Source organism: Balaenoptera borealis (assembly GCF_965194805.1).
Source record: "Balaenoptera borealis genome assembly, chromosome: 1".
NCBI lineage: Eukaryota > Metazoa > Chordata > Mammalia > Artiodactyla > Balaenopteridae > Balaenoptera > Balaenoptera borealis.
In genome coordinates this window covers 186,420,348-186,438,123 of record NC_138860.1, presented here as the reverse complement: position 1 = coordinate 186,438,123, position 17,776 = coordinate 186,420,348, and the positions used below count along the sequence as shown (strand labels likewise).

The 17,776-nt window shown below is 39.6% G+C and overlaps 1 protein-coding gene across 8 annotated transcripts in view; it reads left to right on the top strand.

Moving 5' to 3' along the window:
• KIF1B (kinesin family member 1B) overlaps positions 1-17,776 on the top strand; it is a 146,375-nt gene that overhangs the window by 65,762 nt on the left and 62,837 nt on the right. For all 8 annotated transcript variants that reach the window (XM_082352802.1, XM_082352801.1, XM_082352800.1 and 5 more), the window contains 7 exons: positions 7,689-7,768; positions 8,859-8,934; positions 11,985-12,064; positions 12,570-12,676; positions 13,458-13,541; positions 13,766-13,946; positions 14,072-14,144. In XM_082352802.1, coding sequence (XP_082208928.1) covers positions 7,689-7,768; positions 8,859-8,934; positions 11,985-12,064; positions 12,570-12,676; positions 13,458-13,541; positions 13,766-13,946; positions 14,072-14,144 — 681 coding nt within the window. The remainder of the gene's footprint in view (positions 1-7,688; positions 7,769-8,858; positions 8,935-11,984; positions 12,065-12,569; positions 12,677-13,457; positions 13,542-13,765; positions 13,947-14,071; positions 14,145-17,776) is intronic.

The following is a 17,776-nucleotide window of genomic DNA, read 5'->3' as shown; positions in this document are numbered from 1 at the left end:
CCAAGTGGAACCAACTGAAAATAATGTTGAATGTTAGGAGTCAAGATGTGGAGCAGACTTTTTTAGCATTAGGTTGCCCAGTAGCTTCCAAATAGTCTCTAGGGAATAACACTGCCATTATTCAAGGAACCCTCCCCCCAATCTCCCTACTTCCCACCAAAAACAAAACAAAACTGTATTGCTTTTATCAGAAAATAAATTTCTGTTTTAATACTCCTTTAAGCCAACCTAAATGACATCTTCCATTTTCCCTAGCTTAAGAAATAGTTTCTTTATGGTTTTGCGTTCAATCTTGTTTTTTAATGCAGCATGGTAGTTTACTGAAGCATAAGCGCCTTAGTTCAACTCCTATTTTGTGAATGGTGAGAGTTCATGTCGGCAGACCTGCATTTTAATGCTGCAGGCAGATAACATCTTGTGTTCACAGGGCAAGGCAGTGTTTGTATGATAGAAATGCTTGAGAATTTCTCATTTTTGGACTGTTTCGTTGTTGAGTGTGAAGGAGTGGCATTCCTAAGACATGACACTGTAGGAGAAAAACTGTACCTAATGGAAAACAGTAATACAAGAGGTTAATTCATTTTCCTAACATTTTATGTCCCTTTGCTTCTCTTTCCTTTTAACTTTAGAAAAATGATCAGTTGGTAGAACACTTTTACATAGGGAGTTGCTATTGCTTCATTCATTGAATAGCCTATTTCCATATGGAAGAGACCCATGTTACCCCATCATAAATATCTTGAGCTCTCCACAAACCTCTGGCAATAGAGAATAAAGTGTAATTGCTTTCAGTTTTTAGTTGCAGCTCAAACTGAGTTGAAATGTTGTCTCCTTGATTTGGATTCCGACTTAATAAGGTTTTAAATATGTAGCTACAGTTACTATGTGGTGCCTCTGGTGTTTATTAGTCTGGCATCAGTGTCAGTACTGTGAGTGCCATTGCTTAGGCTTAGACTATAAATATCCACAAATATCCATTACAAAAGCATGCAAGGGTAAATGCTGTGCTGAGCAGCCCGAGGGCCCCACGCTTGGAGCTCACTTACGCTTGGAGCTCACTTACGACGCACGCTGCGTTCAGTACAGTAAAACCCATCTGATGGCTTCAAGGAATGTTCCACGTAGCAAGCATTTAACTATTTAAATACCACAAGTTAAACTGTAATTTTTTTGGGGGGGAAATATTTCTGACTTGTTCTGTGGACTTCTCTGCCACCTTAACTGGATCATGATGAAGTAATTAAATTGTATTTAACATTACGAGCACAGTTATTAACCAGTGCTGTACAAATAGCTAGATAATACATGATGTGAGATCAAAGTGAATGATGCCTGAACCCAACATTCCTTGGAGCTTAAAAAAATGTTCCTGATGTCACTCTGTTTTTTCAGAATTTTTTAATGTACAGTACCTGCAGGAAGGAAAGACCTTTAAAGAGTGTCCTCTTGACTCCTCATTTCTGAAGCATAAATCCCAATTTCAGTTTAATCTTAAAATTAGGTTTCTAGAATGAGGTATGGGCAGCACTGGAGACCAGCATGCCAGGCTTGCCTGCAGAGTAAGTTGACGACTCAGACTGAAAGCTGTCTTCCTGTTGGCATCTCTATTTTATTTATACTAAGTTTGTTATTCAGGCTTGAAGAAAGAATATTCCTCACTCTTTCTTAATTTATGGTGAGCTATTTCGTAGAATATTTTCTTTAAAGGCTGTTGATTCTGCCTTAATTGGAAAACAGAACACACAGGAAACCCAACTATAAACCTGGCTCAGGGAGAAGTGGGGCCTCGGGATAATCGCTTAGTTTCTCTGGTCCTCAGTTTCTCTATTTCTAGAATGTTTCTGGAATAAATGGCTTTTTCCAGCACTTAAGTTTAACTAAATGACACTCAATATTGTTTTCTCTAACCTTTCTTCAGAGTTTAAAAAAGTAACTTTCTAGGAACTTCCCTGGTGGCACAGTAGTTAAGAATCCGCCTGCCAATGCAGGGGACACGGGTTCGATCCCTGGTCCGGGAAGATCCCACATGTCACCCAGCAACTAAGCCCGTGTGCCACAACTACTGAGCCTGCGCTCTGGAGCCCATGAGCCACAACTACTGAGCCCATGCACCTCAGAGCCCGTGTGCCGCAACTACTGAGCCCACATGCTGCAACTACTGAAGCCCTTGCGCCTAGAGCCCGTGCTCCACAACAGGAGAAGCCACCGCAATGAGAAGCCCGTGCACCGCAACAAAGAGTAGCCTCCGCTCGCTGCAACTAGAGAAAGCCCGCGTGCAGCAAGGAAGACCCAACACTGCCAAAAATAAATTAAAAGAATTTTAAAAAAAAAGTAACTTTCTAGACAACATAAAAGTTGCAACTTTTAAGCCCTAATGAAAAAGGAAAGTATAGTGTACCTTACTCAGCTTACTCATTAACTTTTCTACAAGGAGCTCATATTCTGATTTACCCTCCAGGTGGTGAGTAAAATGAGAGAGGTCACATTAGAGTTGGCAGCAAGATGGTAAGAGGATTCCTAGACAGTAACTTTGCTTCCTTGGGGTGAGTTTACAGTTGCCCCAAAATAGAATAGCTTTACTACAGCCGGATTAACTTCTGCTCTGACACACTCTTTTTCTGAAGATAACCAACCAGGAAAAAAATATTTTAAGTATCTCATAGGTCAGTTTGTATTTCATAACTAATATCAGTGTGGCTTGTGGACCACAGTATATATAATAAGCACTAGTCTCGCTGCTGTGGTTTGGACATCCTGTTACCCTATGCCTTTGTTTTTGAAGTTGTCACTTTGAGAGTGTAAAGGTTTCTATCCAGCTGTCTTTAATTTAATTTAATTTAATTTTTTAATTGAAGTATAGTTGATCTACAGTGTTGTGCCAATCTCTGCCTGACAGCAAAGTGACTCAGCCATACACACATAGACATTCTTTTTCTTATATTCTTTTCCATTATGGTTTATCACAGGATATTGAATGTAGTTCCCCGTGCTATACAGTAGGACCTTGTTTATCTATCCTGTATGTAATAGTTTGCGTCTATTAATCCCAAACTCCCAGTGCTTCCCTCCCCCATCCCCCGCCAGCAGTGTTTAATAAGCCTTAAAATCTTGTAGGTTATGGTGGCAGCTTATATTGTACTTGCCCTTTTATAGTCATTTGCAGAAGCATTGAATGCTATCCTGTTTGAGTTGTTGGATAACTTTTGTGGCACGTTAGAGATAGGCTGTTGACCACTCGGCACCTGGCACACTTCCTTCCCTGGCCATATGGGTTTTTCTTGGCTGCTGGCCCTCTAACGTGGCTTGTTGGTTCCTCACTCAGCAGTGAAGTGGCATATGCACTGCATGTTATTCATTCCTATTGGAGGACTGTGTAGAGGTGCCATTCAGGGGGCTGTTTTAGTCTTTCAGCCTCTGTGTGTGCTCGGGGGTTGATGAGAGCCAGTTTAGGTGATTTTGTCTCTACCCTCCTGCCTTCCGCTGCAGGCTTGCTTTAGCTTCTCCCACTTCGTAACCAACTCATTTCTGAGTACCTGCTGTGTGGTCCCCTTTATATTCACCTTACTGACGCCCAGGCCTTTTCTAACTTTTATCAGTTTTGCTCTTTGTCTAGCTTAGCCTGTTGTTGTTGTTACTGTTCTTCTTCTCCTCCATCATCATCATCATCATCATCATGCTCTCCTGTTTGTTTCTTCTGACTCCTTGAGTCTTTACTCGGCTTTTTTTTGTTTTGTTTTTTTTAAATTTATTTATTTATTTTATTTTTGGCTGCGTTGGGTCTTTGTTGTCTCTAGTTGAGGCGAGCGGGGGCTACTCTTCGTTGCGGTTTGCGGGCTTCTCATTGTGGTGGCTTCTCTTGTTGCAGAGAGCGGGCTCTAGGCGCACGGGCTTCAGTAGTTGTGGCCCGCGGGCTCTAGAGCACAGGCTCAGTAGTTGTGGCGCACGGGCTTAGTTGCTCCGTGGCATGTGGGATCTTCCTGGACCAGGGCTCGAACCCGTGTCCCCTGCATTGGCAGGCAGATTCTTAACCACTGTGCCACCAGGGAAGCCCTGCTCGACTTTTTAACATGCTCCCATACCTCGTTCCAGAAAACCAAGTGCCAGATGCCTCAGGGTTTATTGTATTACATATTCACGATTTCTTTCTATGTAGATAGTTATGTTTTGGGATCTCAGAGGCTTCGTACAATAGCCCAGTAAATGAATTACACAATGAAATATTTTGTGAACTGTTAAGATTTCTCATCCTGAATCACTACCACTACTATTACCTCATCATCATTATCATCATTGTCATCTGACTTTCTAATTTCGTATCCAGGACTAGCATTTTCTCCTGCTTTTTGCATGTGCTTAACTCCCTTTTTGGTACCCCTCTCCCTCCATTTTTTGCCTGGTCAGTTCATTCTCAGTATGAGTATCACTCACCCTTGGCTCATCCACCCTCCAGCAGACCTGTGAACACTTCAGTTCTAGCACTTAGCACACTGCCCTGTTGTTTTTTCCTACCATTCCCATTCACAATCCTCTAACATGCTGCTCTAGCTATGCTGTTGTTCCTGGAAAGTGCCAGGCATTTCCTACCTAGTCCCTCACATACCCATGCTCTTCCTTTGTGTCTGCCTGTGTAGAACCTTGTCAGTGAGCTCTGTCCCGACAGCCCCGCTGCAGGTTGCTCCCTCACCCACCCCTCCCCCTACATTCTCTCTTTTCTTTGCTTTATTTTTCTACAAAGCTCTTTTCACTGTCTGGCATACTATATACTTGACTTACTGATTAAAATGGATTGATTATCTGAGTCTCTTTACGAGAACATAAGCCTCATAAGGGGCAGGAATTTTGTTTCCTGTCATCTCTCTAGTTGCCTAGAACAGGGCTTGGCATGTAATGGAGTTATATATAATTACTGCATGAATGAATGATCAGTTACTTCTTTCTCTCCCTGGTATACAGTAAGCTCCTGAAATCAGGAAACACGTTTTAGTTCTTATATTTCTGGCATATAATAAACACTCAGCAAGAGATTGGGAAATTGTCACTCTAGTGGCTGCATGCCTTCACATGAGATTAATATTAAACCTTTCTATATCGGGAATTGGGTTGTGTTCAGAGGGGTATTGTATGGTAGGGGAGGAAAAATATCTTTCCTTCTACCCTTCTAGGTTCTTGGCTGGGGCCCCAGATTAACAAAAGGCAGATTAACGAGAGAAAAGCATACAAATTTATTTAGTATTTGTTTACGTGACATGGAAGACTTCATAGGAAATGAAGGCCCAAAGAAGTGTTAAACATGAACATTTTTATGCTGGGTTTGGTGAAGAGTGAACAGTTGTGGGAATATGTGGTAGAACAAAGGGGGATGTGAGTTAAGAGTATAGGTACCTGGAGGATATTGCAGGTTCAGTTCCAGACCACTGCAGTAAAGTGAATATCACAATAAAGTGAGTCACACATGTTTTTTGGTTTCCCAGTGCATATAAAAGTTAAGTTTACACTATACTGTAGTCTGTTAAGTGTGCAATAGCGTTATGTCCAAAAAAAAGCCTTAATTCAAAAATACTTTATTGCTAAAAAATGTTATCATCTGAACCTTCAGCAAATTGTAGTAGTAACATCAAAGATCACTGATCACATATCACGATAACAAATGTAATAATAATGAAAATGTTTGAAATATTGCAAGAATTACCAAAATGTGGGCTTCCCCGGTGGTGCATTGATTAAGAATCTGCCTGCCAATGCAGGGGTCAGAGGTTCGAGCCCTGGTCTGGGAAGATCCCACATGCTGCAGAGCAACGACTACTGAGCCTACACTCTAGAGCCTGCAGGCCACAACTACTGAAGCCCGTGCGCCTAGAGCCCGTGCTCCACAACAAGAGAACCCACTGCAATGACAACCCCGCAAACCACAATGAAGAGTAGCCCCCGCTCGCTGCAACTAGAGAAAGCCCGCGCACAGCATTGAAGACTCAATGCAGGCAAAAATAAATAAATAAAAATAAATTTAAAAAAAAAAAAAAAGAATTACCAAAATGTGACACAAGAGACACGAAGTGAGCAAATGCTGTTGGAAAAATGGCACTGGTAGGCTTGCTCAATGCAGGGCTGCCACAAACTTTCAATTTGTAAAAAATGCCATACCTGAGAAGTGCAATAAAGTGAAGCATAATAAAACGAGGTCTGCCTATAGTAAACTGGGGAAACTTATGAAGGCCTATCTGTTCATATTCTCCATGTTCCTTCATCTTGAAAAATAAGTATGCTCCATTCCTCCAGGTGTAGGGAGGTTACATCTCATGAGGGTCTTACGACTTGCTTCAAGAGGAGCTCAGAGAGTCCTTCCTACTTGCACCATTTCTTAAATCACTCAGCTTAAAGTATTCAATATGCCAAGATAATACCATATTTGGGGGGAGCATGTTCTGAACGCTGTCAGTGTTGTGGTGTTGTGGTGAAATTATAGTGAAACAAAAAACAATGAAGAGGGCTTCCCTGGTGGCGCAGTGGTTAAGAATCCGCCTGCCAATGCAGGGGACACGGGTTCGTGCCCCGGTCCAGGAAGATCCCACATGCCGCAGAGCGGCTAGGCCCGTGAGCCACAACTACTGAGCCTGCGTGTCGGGAGCATGTGCTCCGCAAAGGGAGAGGCCGCGACAGTGAGAGGACCGCGCACCGCAATGAAGAGTGGCCCCCGCTTGCCGCAACTGGAGAAAGCCCTCGCACAGAAACGAAGACCCAACACAGCCATAAATAAATAAATAAATTAATTAATTAAAAAAACAAAAACAAAAACAATGAAGAGACTTCCCTGGTGGTGCAGTGGTTGAGACTCTGAGCTCCCAATGCAGGGGGCCCGGGTTCAATCCCTGGTCAGGGAACTAGATCCCACATGCATGCCGCAACTAAGAGTTTGCATGCCACAACTAAGGAGGCTGTGTGCCACAACTAAGGAGCCGGCAAGCTGCAACTAAGGAGCCCATCTGCCGCAACTAAGACCCAGCACAGGGCTTCCCTGGTGGTGCAGAGGTTAAGAATCTGCCTGCCAATGCAGGAGACACGGGTTCGAGCTCTGGTCCGGGAAGATCCCATGTGCCGTGGAGCAGCTAAGCTCGTGTGCCACAACTACTGAAGCCCATGCACCTAGAGACTGTGCTCCGCAACAAGAGGAGCCACTGCAATGAGAAGCCTGCACACCACGGCGAGGAATGGCCCCCGCTTGCCGCAACTAGAGAAGAAGCCCGAGTGCAGCAGCGGAGACCCAGCGCAGCCAAAAAAAAAAAAAAAAAGAAAGACCCAGCGCAACCAAATAAATAAATAAATAATTTTAAGAAAAGCAACAAATATCTTCGGGGGCTTTATTCTTTTGTAGCAGTGGCTGTCAGAAACAATGCTTTGCATTTTGGGATGCTAATACTACCTTTCCTTCTACACACACACACTCTTCTCTCTCTCACACATATACATACACACACACTATTAAGCTATTTTTATTAGGGCTTAAAGAGAATTAATACATCCAGGGCTGATTTCTTTCTTTACATATTAAGAAAGGAAAAAAAAAAACCTCATCGTATTAGATTCTGCCTCATATCCTCAAAAGGGCATCATCTGCTTCTTTCTGCTGTTCCTAGACATGGCATGTTAAATTATAAGACTCTTTGGCACTTAACTGTGGACTTCCTCCTTAGGAATCGGAGAAGATCATTGCTGAATTGAACGAAACCTGGGAAGAAAAGCTGCGTAAAACAGAGGCCATCAGAATGGAGAGGTCAGGAAGTTAACTCTGGAATGTTTCTAAATTTTCTGGGGAATTTAGATTACTTTTATAGTAAGAAAAGATAAAATAGAAGTTAAAAACAAAGAACCTTTCCTCCCCAAACACAAAACAAACAAACCAACCCTGTATGGAACTTACGGCCCAATTTACACTCTGAAGTGAAGTTCACGTATTTTAAAGGTTCCCTAGGGAGTCGTGTTCTTAGTTACTGTACTGTGTGTTGCTAGGGATCCATATGAAAACTGAAGATATTGAAGGATAGAGTTTTTAATTTGCGAAAAGACTGCCTTTGATAAAGGCCCAAATAAAAAAAAAGCTGTTCTGATTACTGACTTTCAGAGTTCTGTTTTCTAGAACCTCTTTGGTAAGAGGTTAAGTAGTTTCAGTTGCAAACTTTCAAAATCTGTATTTTATCTTAACCTCCCAATTCTCTACCCTAAAGATGAACATAACCCAAAATAATACTTTCGCTATTGGAATAAATATACATTTAAAAAATGTTAGTTCCTATCTTCTTCCTTCATGGAAGATGAGGCAGAAGTGAGTGCTAACGTATTTGTAAAGTGAATGTATGAAACAATATTCTTCTCTATTGTAGAGGTTTTAAGCTAGAATTGTTGAATCAATATGATGGTGGTCATGGGAACATGACATTTGAGAAAATCACATTTACAGATAATACTCCCTATATCAAAGTTACTTTCTGATTGCTTTCTTGGATTTTAAGGAATGGTTCTTTGAAGTGGATGTATTGCCTTAAGGGAATATTCCTTTCTTCCTTTTTTTATATTAATAGACATATTTATGAATTATTGTCTACCTCCAAAGTCAGATGTGACAAAGTTCTTATTTGGGTGAATATAGCTTTACCTAAGACAGGAACATACTTTATTTTGAATGTACAATTTCTCTTAGAAATAATTTCTCATTAATGATGGGATAAGCAGATTCTTTCACATTTGTATTACTCACTTTAAACATGGACAGTTGCTTTTGCTTTGCATTATTTTCCAATTCAAGTTAGACTGATTTACTTGACATTTTGGTATTGTTATTCTCATATGCTTGTTGCTTTTTCTAGAGAGGCCTTGTTGGCTGAGATGGGAGTTGCCATTCGGGAAGATGGAGGAACCCTGGGGGTTTTCTCACCTAAAAAGGTAGGAAACAATGTTGTGAAACTTAACACTTTTTGTTTGTCTTAGTCAGGGGGCACTTCATGTCTTTCAGGGCTGGCTCCTCTTCTTCCTTTTCTTTTAAATCTTGAGACTTGGCTTAATTTCTGATATTTTTGATTTCATCTTATAATACAAGGCCAACCTGTTTCTAAAATGCTTTCAGAAATGTTTACTGTTTATAAAATAAAATCCAGGGCAGTATAAATCTGTAACTTTGGGTCATGATTCAGTATGTTTCCTCATCTTCATTGTTGCTTTCTCTTAAATTCCTAGCCTAACCTAGCATACCTTGCTTCAGTTTGGCTACTCTTTCTATGTAGTTTTCCCCACAGATGCCAGCAACCCTGAATTATAATTCTTTGGAAGCAGTTTCAGCTGTTCAGGTTTGTGTAGAAAAATACTGCTTCAGTTTGCTTTTACAGTTTGTGTGATAGACAACCACTGTACTGAGTAAAGCAGTTCCTGTCCTCATCCTTCCAGCCTCCTCTGCTCCCTTCTCAGTTTTTTTGTTTTTTTTTTTTTAATGACTCCAGTAGTTACTGTCCTACTTACATAGTCATAGTTGTTAAGTAGTAGATACGTTTTTAGCTAATTAGAATAGCAAGGTCTTTTCTTTCTTTTTCTCCCCCCCCCCCACTTAGTTGCTTCTTAGTTATTATTAGATATTGGAAAACTATTATGAAATGATTATTTTGTGTGCTTATTTATAGGACAGTAATAGAACGTATATTGATGTACAAAGCATATATTTCATACTAGTAATAAATGGTCCTTCATTTCATATGATTTCAGATTAGCCATTGGATACTTAAACATCTTCATGCAAGGGTCTGATAATGGTCTCTCTAGGTTAGCATAGAATGGGTATGGAGTTTTCAATTGGTACTTTCATTTTATGTGATATGAAATAGTCCTGTGGTTTATTTTAGGATTCTTCTGGTTAGGTTTTTCTTTTTTATAAATTCTGATGTGTTATTTTCAACAAAGAAAATTGCTTTAAAGACATTTTAGATATATATTTAGACCTGGAACAATAATAACAGTATTTCATATGTTTATATTGCCAAAGGTCAATGATTTTCAGTTTAATAATTTTTCCTTCAGTAAGACATTATTTTATTCAGATATATTATGTATGATTGTAGAGATTTTAGCAGTTATAGGCTTGATAGAATTTAGATTGTGCCTTCGCATATATGTAAAGGTATTTTATAACATCTTTCAGTGTTAAGAACTGTGAGGAAAAGTTTTATAACAGCTTGTATAATTATGGCATTTAACACAAATTATAAATAACTTGAGTAAGTATTGTGTGTTATAAGTATTATAAATAGCACAGAATTCCAAACTGAGATCCCTGTTTCCAAAGCTTTCTCTTACTTGCTTTAACTTTCTAGACTTCTTCAGGAAAGGAAGGGATACACCACTGACCACACCCAAATTCAGTTTTAGAACCTGTTTCTCATGTGTTAACTTGATTGTGGTAATCATTGCACAATGTGTATATGTATCAAATTGATACATTTTACAATGACATTGTATTACCTAAATAAATACAGACTTTGTCATTCATATCTCAACAAAACTAGGAGAAAGTACTTCTAAGGGAAAAGGAAAAAAAAAACCTGTTCTTGAGGTTCCCTTTTCCTTAGGCCAGTCTCATGATGGGTTTTAAGGAATGCTGCCCACAGAGGGCTTTGACTTTCTCAAACCAGCAAAGCTGTTAACTGTAGAGACAGATGTTAGTTGGAAGGATGTAGAGGTTTTCCTAATTTCTTTTAAATCATCTTTTGCAGTCCCTTTCCTTAACCTGCTCATCTGACTCTTCTTTCATTTTTCCATATTTGCTGGCACTATCTTGAGTAGATTTTGACCCCAAGACCATGTGACTTATTTTTGGATTCCAGTGGGGTATTTTCACCAAAGAAGGTTGGTTTTTAAAAGATCTTAGAAATAGTAGAGTTAGATGAAGAGGATTTTTATAAGATGTATTACTGAATGTCAGTAATTTTAATTTCTTCTTTAAGATAAAAACTAACAAACTAAAGACAATAACTGGGACCATGGAAGAATTGATAAAAATTATAAAGGGAAATGATAGGGGATGTGGGAACATTTTTATAAAGTAAATGAAAAATTAAATATTTCTTGAGGTTGTAGTGGGCAAAAAATGATTTTTCCTCTACCTTTCTGAATTCTTGGCTGAGACCCCTGTAATAAAAGACAGATTAGCAAGAGAAAAACAAAGAAGTTTATTAACATGTATACCTCATGTATACATGGGAGATACCCAGGGAAAAATGAGTAACTCCCTGAGATGGTTTAGAATTCTGGCTTAAATACCATCCTAATAGGGAAAGGGGACGGGGAGGTAGGCCTCTCAGGGGAGCATAATTGGCTTTTAGGAAAGATGAAGGGACCCTTCAAAGAGTAGAAGGGAGGAATGATAGTTTGTGACGAAGTTTGTCTGGGTGTGGTGTCAACTTCTAGTTTTCTCTCCTGGTTGATGAGACTCCCAGGAGGGGATTTCTGACAGCTGAGTTCCTTTTGGACCATCTGTGCTTAGGCAGGAAAGAGGATTCAGAGAAAGCTGCTCTCTGCCTGTACTGTTTTTCAAGTGCCTAACAGCTCAAAATAATCAGTATGTCAAAGTGGCATGTTTAGGGGCAGCAAATTCTGCTGTCTTTCAAGATTTTTGACCAAGTGTTTACAAAAATTATGATTAATCCATCCAGAGAATCAGCCTGCTCTAATTTTCCTTTTGTGTTCTCTATGCTTTGACCTTATCAAGAATTGGATCTTGTTCTTTATCCCAGAACTCAGGTTTTTAAATAGAATACATTAGTGTAGTTTGGGGAGGCCTGAAGAGAGTGTTTTCTGTTTACTATGGAATTGCAACTAGGAATGAAAGCAGTCCCTCTTCTAGGCACTCTGGTAATCCAGGAAGCCATCAGCCTCCTGTATGTCCCTGTCATTCTCACAGCCCTCTCAGTGGTACTTGCTCCAAATTGATCATCTGTAACCTTTTTCAGACGCCACATCTTGTTAACCTCAATGAGGACCCACTGATGTCTGAATGCCTTCTTTATTACATCAAAGATGGAATTACAAGGTACATTTGTTTCTTCTTTTGGTCACTTAGTGTTTTCTCTTAGGATGATTGAATAGCTAAAGGGAAGTTGTTTGGTGAAAAATTTCTTTTACTAATTTGCTGTTTTTCTTGTCTGAAATAGTTATAAATTATCCTCTCTACTCTTCTCAAATTAAGTGTTTTAACCAGCTGAACCAATTAACGTGTAGTTTTTTCCTAGCAGACTGTAAGTAAGATTTTACTCCTAACATCTTATATGAATTCATTAAGGAGAGTAGTTCACTCGTATCTTTTTATGATGCTCTGTGAGTTATTTGGTGTATCATTTGCCCCTTCGTTGCTTTTTCTGATGTAGGGAGGTTGACCATATATGAAAATAGAATTTGCAGTTCAAAGCCTCTGATAAAAAAAAAGGCAATACCTTTTTTGTATGTACCAAAGAATATTCTTTGGGAGAAAGAGGCTCATTGTTTGTAGTGCTTTTTGTGTCTGAATTTCCCTGGGAAACACTTCCCCTTGTGTTCAGGGTTGGCCAAGCAGATGCTGAGCGGCGCCAGGACATCGTGCTGAGTGGGGCTCACATTAAAGAAGAGCATTGTATCTTCCGGAGCGAGAGGAACAACAGTGGGGATGGTGAGAGTTCTTGGCTTAACTTTTCCAGCAAACTTTTCATTCTATATGATGAGAAATCCCCAAGGCTTGGTAGTCCCTGTCTCTTTCAGTGATACTTTCTTGTACAATCTAATATTTGAAAATGGAGAAACTTGGGCTGCTTATAAATGCAGGCATGGACATAGCTACTTTACATGAAAAAAGCCTGGACGAAAGGAGCCCTTTTGTTACTGCCAAGAATTGAGCAGGACATAGGCAATTAGGCTTGGTCTTGAATCTTAATTATTTGATAGACTAGTAAGAAGGGAACAAATATCCTGGATAGTGGGAGATTTGAAAAACCTCTGGTCTTAAGCCAGTAGAATTTATTTTTACCTAAAAGGGAAGAAAAAGTCCATCTTGATTTTTGCCCAGGTTATTAACAAAACAACAACAATCTAATAGTACTTTTGTGTTGTATAATTTATTCCTCCCTTAATCAAAATAGTAGCTTTTGATCGTAAGTTTCTGATTATTACCTATATCTCATACTTAAGATTTCTGATGGTTTTCGTTTTTATATACTGAACTGTCAGATATCACTGAAACTAACATTTCCTATCTTCTTCTGAAGTTTGTCAAATTCATTTAAATGTTTCTGAGCCACAGCCCTGGTTCTGGTACCCTAAAATGAACTATTATATAGCTACTAAGCCACTTGGTTGGTTGCAGGAATCTATTTTAGTCACCTTGAGCCCTCACCTGCTTTCCATTATTTTCTTCCAGTGGTTTGTGATGCTAACATTAGTCTGTGTTCCTCTAGTTATTGTAACCCTGGAGCCCTGTGAACGTTCAGAAACCTACGTAAATGGCAAGAGGGTGGCCCAGCCTGTTCAGCTGCGCTCAGGTGAGACTGGAAGAGGCTTGAAGTCTTCAGCACACATGGCTTGTGCAAGCAACTCTTTAATTTTTAATTCTTTGTCTAAAGGTTGAAGTGATAGTCAGCATTAGGATTTATGTTCTTGTAAAACTCCAAAAGCTGTCTTTTTGCATTAGGGAGGGTTAGGTTATTAACCTAGATGCAACACATTTAAAAAATGATTTCTCATCCATGTTTCTGTTCTGTGCTAGGAAACCGTATCATCATGGGTAAAAACCATGTGTTTCGTTTTAACCACCCGGAGCAAGCACGGGCTGAGCGGGAGAAGACTCCTTCTGCTGAGACCCCCTCTGAGCCTGTGGACTGGACGTTTGCCCAGAGAGAGCTTCTAGAAAAACAAGGAATTGATATGAAACAGGAGATGGAAAAAAGGTAATGTACAAATGTGATGTGGTCCACGTGACTCTCATTTCTTTTAAACACATAGCAGAATTCATGAAACAGCTCAGTGATTCTGCAATTTATTCTTTCCTCTCTTACTTCTCTTTTCCGTCTAGGCTACAGGAAATGGAGATCCTATACAAAAAGGAGAAGGAAGAAGCAGATCTTCTCTTGGAGCAGCAGAGACTGGTAGGAGTGCATCCTGAATCCTCTTTTAGGAAAAGGGCAGCTTGCTTTCATATCACACCTTCCCTGTTCCATAGACGAGCACTCGCCCAGTTGCTTCTCCAGCTGTCATTGATACCATACGCTATTCTCTCATTTCCTTCATGGAGAAGGAACTTACATCCCCCGGTAGCCTTAGCCTGAAACACTGTCCTCAAAGGTACTACTTCTGTGCCTCTTATGTCTTAAAGTCAAGTCTTCTATCAAAACCAAGTGCTTTTCAAGGAAATAGTATGAGCTTTTCTAGTAGTCTTTTCCTTTTCATAGTGGTTTTTGAGTATGCACCAGTGGTGGTTCTTGTAATAATAATTACTCTGAATATTGAATTTGGTGGGGTTTTGCCTTGGTTTTGTTTCTGATCACCTGATAGTACTAATTCTCTGCTCTTGGGCTGACTTGGGGATTGTTCTTGTGCTGGGTGGACTTTTTTTTTTGTAAGTTAAACTGTGTCTAAAAGTGTTGCTGCACAGTTGCATGTGTTAATCCTTTTCTGTTCCCTGCATGGAGTCTGAATCCTAAGTAAGGGTCTCCGTGGCATATGGGGTGACAGTGGAAGTAGGGGCTGCACACCCAACTCCGAGAGGAGAGGGAAGCCTGGTTTCTCTGGGTTGAGAAAGGGTTTGTTTGAGCAGCTGAAAAAGTCAGTTTATGGTTGCAGCTTATAATACTAATGGCTAGAGCATTTTATGATGTTAGTTGATTTTCTAGGTTTGTAGAAACTGAATCTCATGAATGAATAAGTTTATCCATTTAGTTAGACTTTCATTTTTAAAGCCATCCAATTTTGGTTTACAAAGCCCTGGTTATAAGAAGCTTCTTGGCATTCATTTGATATATAAGAAAAAGGCATAACAACCTTTGGACACTGTGATACAGTTTAGGAATTTCTCATTTTTTAAGATTCATGGACTTCTTTTAAGATAAGGGGGTATTAGGGAGAAAGCTGGGGTACTGGTTTCTTCCCTTAGCATAAAATATACCATGTAGAATACCGAGTGTAAACTACAGCATGTAAACCACAGCCTGATAGCCGTGCTCTGCTTTGGAGAAGAGAGGCTATTGCTAAATGGGCCAAAAAAGCCAAGGACTTGTGCAAAAGCAGTCTTTTCCAGGGCTGCTCGGTTCTCAGGCTTGGCAGTGGGTTAATTCAGTTAGTTTGTTATCTTGGAAATTATAGTAAAGCCCAAGAAAGAACGGATTGTAAGAATAAATCAAGTGTTTGGGGCAAGATCATAGCAGTGTTACAGGTAGAGTCTCTTTAGGAGCCCTAGTTGGCATTTAGTTTGTAATGGAAACAGAAGGGTTTGGCTACAATGTGATTAGGGACTTGAAAGCTTTGTGACACATGAAGGAGACTTTTATCTTAATAATGTAGTATAATCTAATAACATGCCTTTGATGGTCTGTGAGTGATCAAACGAGAACAGGTATAATTAAGCTATATTTATTATTAATAATAGTGCCTTGTATTTGTGTAGTGCTTTATAATTTACAGAGAGTTTTAACATCCATCATTTTTTTGATTCCCAAAACAACCCTCTTTGGTAGCTGTATATATAAATAAAGTGGCAAATACTGCCTCCAGTGTATAGTTGAGGAAGCCACGTCTAAAAAATGCTGTCTTGCCCACTCTTAAGTACCTGTTAAGTCATGGTTCTGAGGCTTAAACTTAAACTTGAGTTTTCTGACTTGCTTCAGTGTTCTGTCCGGTAGAGCAGTGCTTCTCAACAACTTGGGAGTCTTGTTAAAATGCTGATGCTGACTCAGCAGGTCTGGGGTGGGACCTGAGAGTCTGCATTTCTAAACAGCTCCCAGGTGATGCCAGTGTGGCTAGGACCAACCTTTGAGTAATGAGGTGTAAGAGAATAGTGATGGCTGGTGATCTCCATCACCAAGAGCTGGTGATCATTCTACTCTGTGAAATAAAGACAGTGACCATTGAAGAAAGAGAAAGTAAATGTCTCTAGGCCATATTTAGTTTCCAGAGGACATACTTAGTTTGCAAGTAATCAGGTTCTGATTGTTGTTTGCTCTCTGTATCTGAAAGCAAACTAGGATTTCAAGAGCAGCTCCTTTCCATCATCAAAAAATCTACAAACAGTAAAATGCTGGAGAGGGTGTGGAGAAAAGGGAACCCTCTTGCATGGTTGGTGGGAATGTAAATTAATACAGCCACTATGGAGAACAGTATGGAGGTTCCTTAAAAAACTAAAAATAGAACTACTGTACGACCCAGCAATCCCACTACTGGGCATATACCCTGAGAAAACCATGATTCAAAAAGAGTCATGTACCACAATGTTCATTGCAGCTCTGTTTACAATAGCCAGGACATGGAAGCAGCCTAAGTGTCCATCGACAGATGAATGGATAAAGAAGATGTGGCACATATATACAATGGAATATTACTCAGCCGTAAAAAGAAACGAAATTGAGTTATTTGTAGTGAGGTGGATGGACCTAGAGTCTGTCATACAGAGTGAAGTAAGTCAGAAAGAAAAAAATAAATACCGTATGCTAACACATATATATGGAATCTAAAAAAAAAAAAAAAAAAAAAAGGTTCTGAAGAACCTAGGGACCTAGGGGCAGGACAGGGATAAAGACGCAGATGTAGAGAATGGACTTGAGGACACGAGGAGGGGGAAGGGTAAGCTGGGACGAAGTGAGAGAGTGGCATGTACTTATATATACTACCAAATGTAAAATAGCTAGTGAGAAGCAGCCCCATAGCACAGGGAGATCAGCTCGCATAGCACAGGGAGATCAGCTCAGTGCTTTGTGACCACCTAGAGGGGTGGAAAAGGGAGTGTGGGAGGGAGACACAAGAGGGAGGAGATATGGGGATATATGTATATGTATAGCTGATTCACTTTGTTATAAAGCAGAAACTAACACACCATTTTAAAGCAATTATACTCCAATAAAGATGTTAACAATAAATAAATAAATAAGCATCTCCTTTAAAGCAAGGAGGTTACTTTCCTCCCATAAGTCCAGCTTTCTGTTCCACTTAAAGTTCTTGCCCTCAAGAGTTGATTTCTAACCCTTCAGCCTGAAGAATACCTAACAGTTAACAATACTGAATAAAAATGTAATTTTATGACCCTATATTGGTCAACCAACAGATATATTTTGAATGTACCCTATGGATATACATTGAGAAGATACAAAGGAATTATTATTCAGTAAATATTTAATATTTATTATATACAATTATTTTTGTATAACAACAGCATTAAAAAATGGAATTCAGGCTCATGAGTTTTCTATTACAATGATTCCCCAAATGCATCCCATTGTTACATTGCTGAACATTCTCCTACAGTTAGTACTTGATTATACGCCTGGTCCTTTCTGTGCTTGCTTTTTTACACATGTTTTGGGTACTTTCTCTCTTTTATTTGCATAATCTTCATGCAGAGTCTCTTTAGGAGGCCCACTTTGCATTTGGTATTTAATGAAAGCAGAAGGATCATTTAGTGACATGTGAATTGGACAGATCTGAGTAGTTTTTCCAACCCTGTAATAAATGAATCTAAATTTCTTAAAATCTCTCTCTCTTTTTTTTTGACATGAGATAGGATTTGCATCTT